Source organism: Galeopterus variegatus, unplaced genomic scaffold (assembly GCF_000696425.1).
Source record: "Galeopterus variegatus unplaced genomic scaffold, G_variegatus-3.0.2 Scaffold2218, whole genome shotgun sequence".
NCBI classification, from domain to species: domain Eukaryota; kingdom Metazoa; phylum Chordata; class Mammalia; order Dermoptera; family Cynocephalidae; genus Galeopterus; species Galeopterus variegatus.
The window spans coordinates 179,095-182,160 of record NW_007728329.1 but is presented as its reverse complement, the minus strand read 5'-3'; the positions used below and the strand labels follow the sequence as shown (position 1 = coordinate 182,160).

At 48.2% G+C, this 3,066-nt stretch overlaps 1 protein-coding gene across 1 annotated transcript in view; it reads left to right on the top strand.

Moving 5' to 3' along the window:
- STS (steroid sulfatase (microsomal), isozyme S) overlaps positions 1 to 3,066 on the top strand; it is a 92,828-nt gene that overhangs the window by 67,995 nt on the left and 21,767 nt on the right. Inside the window, exon 8 of the mRNA XM_008580952.1 lies at positions 1,855 to 2,014. Within this exon, the coding sequence (XP_008579174.1) occupies positions 1,855 to 2,014 (160 nt within the window). The remainder of the gene's footprint in view (positions 1 to 1,854; positions 2,015 to 3,066) is intronic.

Here is a 3,066-nt window from a genome sequence, read left to right as displayed (position 1 = left end):
GCTTGCCGATGAGAGGAATTCACTGTACACTCTGCAACGCTGAGAAATGAAAGGGTGCATCCAGATCCCTCCGTCTCCAGCAATTCGCTTTTTTTTTTTTTGTCTTTTTTGTCTTTTTCCGTGTCCGGCAACGGATCGCAACCCTCAGTGTCGCCCCCGTACCGGACCGGGGACCGGCAACGGGATCGCAACCCTCGGTGTTGCTCCCGCGCCTCGCTCAGCCAGTGAGCGGGAACCGGTCCGTATGTGGGATCCGAACCCTCGGGCGGGAGCGCCGCCGCGCTTCCCAAGCGGCGCACTATAGCAGTGCGCCACCGGGCCGGCCCAGCAATTCGCTTTTTAAATGTAAATGGTCTTTATGTCCAGTGTGTATCATGCATCATATCCATGCTGTGAATCAGTGTGCTGCTTTTTCGTATCTCTCCATTTTCGTTTAACTCTTCTATGTGATGTTGTTTAAAATGGGCTGTTTGTTAGAGTAGTTGGAATTCAGCCCCGTTCCCTTTTCCCCAGCCTGACTTTCAGTTGCTCGATAATACTCAGCAATATGTGCACCCTGTTGCGAGGTCACGGGAACTGCCCTGGAGACAGTGCGTGTGTTTATCCATGCGTCCATGTGCCACCAGCCCTGGCCTCTCTGAGCCCTATGTGGGCTCATTCCCAGTCTCCATTCCCCAGTAGGAGGTGTCAGCAACTTCTTCTGATGTTATCTGCTGATGTTCTGATCCACTCCGAGCTCACCCGTCCAGCCTCTCCCAGTACCTATTTCATGCTGTATTTAATTATATTCTAATTGCCTCATAGGCACAAAGCTTGTTCCCTCAACAAAGCCATAAGAACTCCCCGGTAATAAAATAATAGTGATGGTGATGATGTCCATTTTTTGTTTCCTTCCTCTTGTGCAGGTGCTAAGCTCGGCTCTTGGGATAATTGTTTCATGTAACACTCGCACCAAACGTTGCAGGGATGTGAGGCTTGGAAGGGTGAAGCTGTTTGCCAAAGGGCACGGGGCTGGTGTATTTCTTTCCTATGGCTGCTGTGACAGTGGACCACAAATTTGGTGGCTCAGAATAACATGAATTTATTGTCTCATAGTTCTGGAGGTCAGAAGTCCAAAATGGGCTAAAAGCAAGGTGTTGGCAGAGCTGTGTTCCTTTTTGGAGGCTCTAGGGGAGGCTCTGTTACCTTGTCCGGCTTCTAGAGGCTGTCTGGTTTCCCTGGCTTGGGGGCCCTTCTTTATGTTCAAAGCCAACAGCATAGCGTCTTCCAGTCTCTCTCTATGATTGCAAACCCTGCTTCTTTGACTCCGATTTTCCTGCCTCCCTCTATCCGTTATAAGGACGCTGTGATCACATTGGACCCACTCAGATAATCCAGAATAACCTCCTCATCTCAAAATCCTTAATCCCACCTTCAAAGTCCCTTTTGCCATGTAAGGTACCTTAAGTCCAGGCTCGGGGAATTTGGACATGGACACTTTGGGGGCGGGAGGTACTTGGAATTATTTTGCCGGACACAGCTGATAAAAAAGTAGAAATGGATTTGAATTCCCTGCTCCAGAGTCATTGACTTGGGTTTCTGTCATTTTGAAATTTGAGTCTCCCGATTATAAAGTCATTCTTGTGCCCACCATATAGTGCTGAGCATGTCATGCATGGTGGTGACCGTGTCATATATATTATTGCTTTTCACTGCAACACATACCATATTGCTCGTGAAATACACATTGAATCCATGTCATTAGAGCACTTGGCTCTTCCAAATTGACCGCCCCAAGTTGAGCATTGAAGACTACATCAATGTGAGAGTTGACAAGACTGTGATCTCTTTGTTTCCTCTGTCGTGGTGCTTTAGGAGGAAAAGCCAACAACTGGGAAGGAGGAATCCGGGTTCCAGGTATTCTTCGATGGCCTGGGGTGATACCAGCTGGACAAGAGATCGACGAGCCAACAAGCAACATGGACCTATTCCCTACGGTGGCCAAACTCGCTGGATCCGCATTGCCGGAGGACAGGTACTGTGATTGAAGGGTGGCGGGTATCGCCTCTCCCCTGTTTCAGAGGCCGGTGTGTTCCACCTTGCTGGCATGATGGCCTGCTACCCCCGGCTGGGCTTGTTATCTGTGTCTAGCTGAGGGACCTACTCGTGGGTTAGCCAAACTGAAAACTGCTCTGTCAATTCCATTATCTCGGTGGGAAATAAACTCAGAGGCAAATTTTTATGACTGGGAATGAGGAAGGATGGGGTTGAATGCACCTTCCTCTTTTGCCATCCCGTGGATCCTGTCTTTCCCTGTTTTTCTTTCTGTCCCCATCACCACGTTGCCATCGGGCAACCGGACAACCGTGCCTTGGACCTGCCACGTTCTGATCCCACACCTTTTCTTTCGGCCCCACTCAGCAGCTCTTTGCAGCAACACTGGGAAAGGCAGCTGGTTCCCCGGCAAAGGGCCCTGTTTCCCAGCACGTCTTCATTGAGCAAATTCTAAATGAAATGTCTTTCTCTTAAATTTAAATACAACTTCATAGGATGTTGCCAGTGGTTCCTTCTTAAGTGTTATTACCAATCTGAAGAGTTTTTTTCCGTGAAGCACGCTGATTAATTGTTTTCATTAGTTTGGTGGCAGCCAAGGCTAATGGCATGCAGGCAGCTGCAAATCTTGTTTAAATTCGGCTGCCAGGGGAATAAGAGGAAAGGGGGATCAAAGCCAAAAACAGCTCCGCCAAAGCAAGCCCACGGATAGGCTTTCTCCCCTCCCATTGTTTTCGAGCTTGTCTTATTATTTCCCCTTATTGCTTTCAAGGTTCTGCTGTAGATGTACGTGCCTCCACGCACACACATGCACACACACACACGAGAAAGACAGCGTCGAGAATGTAGTCCTTCTCAAACTTTGTGGTCTCAAGACGACCCCTTTATATGTTTCAGTGATTGAAGACCCCAGTGATCTTTTGTTTATGTGGATTCTATCGATGTTTTCATTTTAGCAATGAAAACTGAAAGTTTTTTAAAATTCAAAAGCACCCAAACACCCATTCCTTGTCCAACACAGTGGTGGTGTCATCT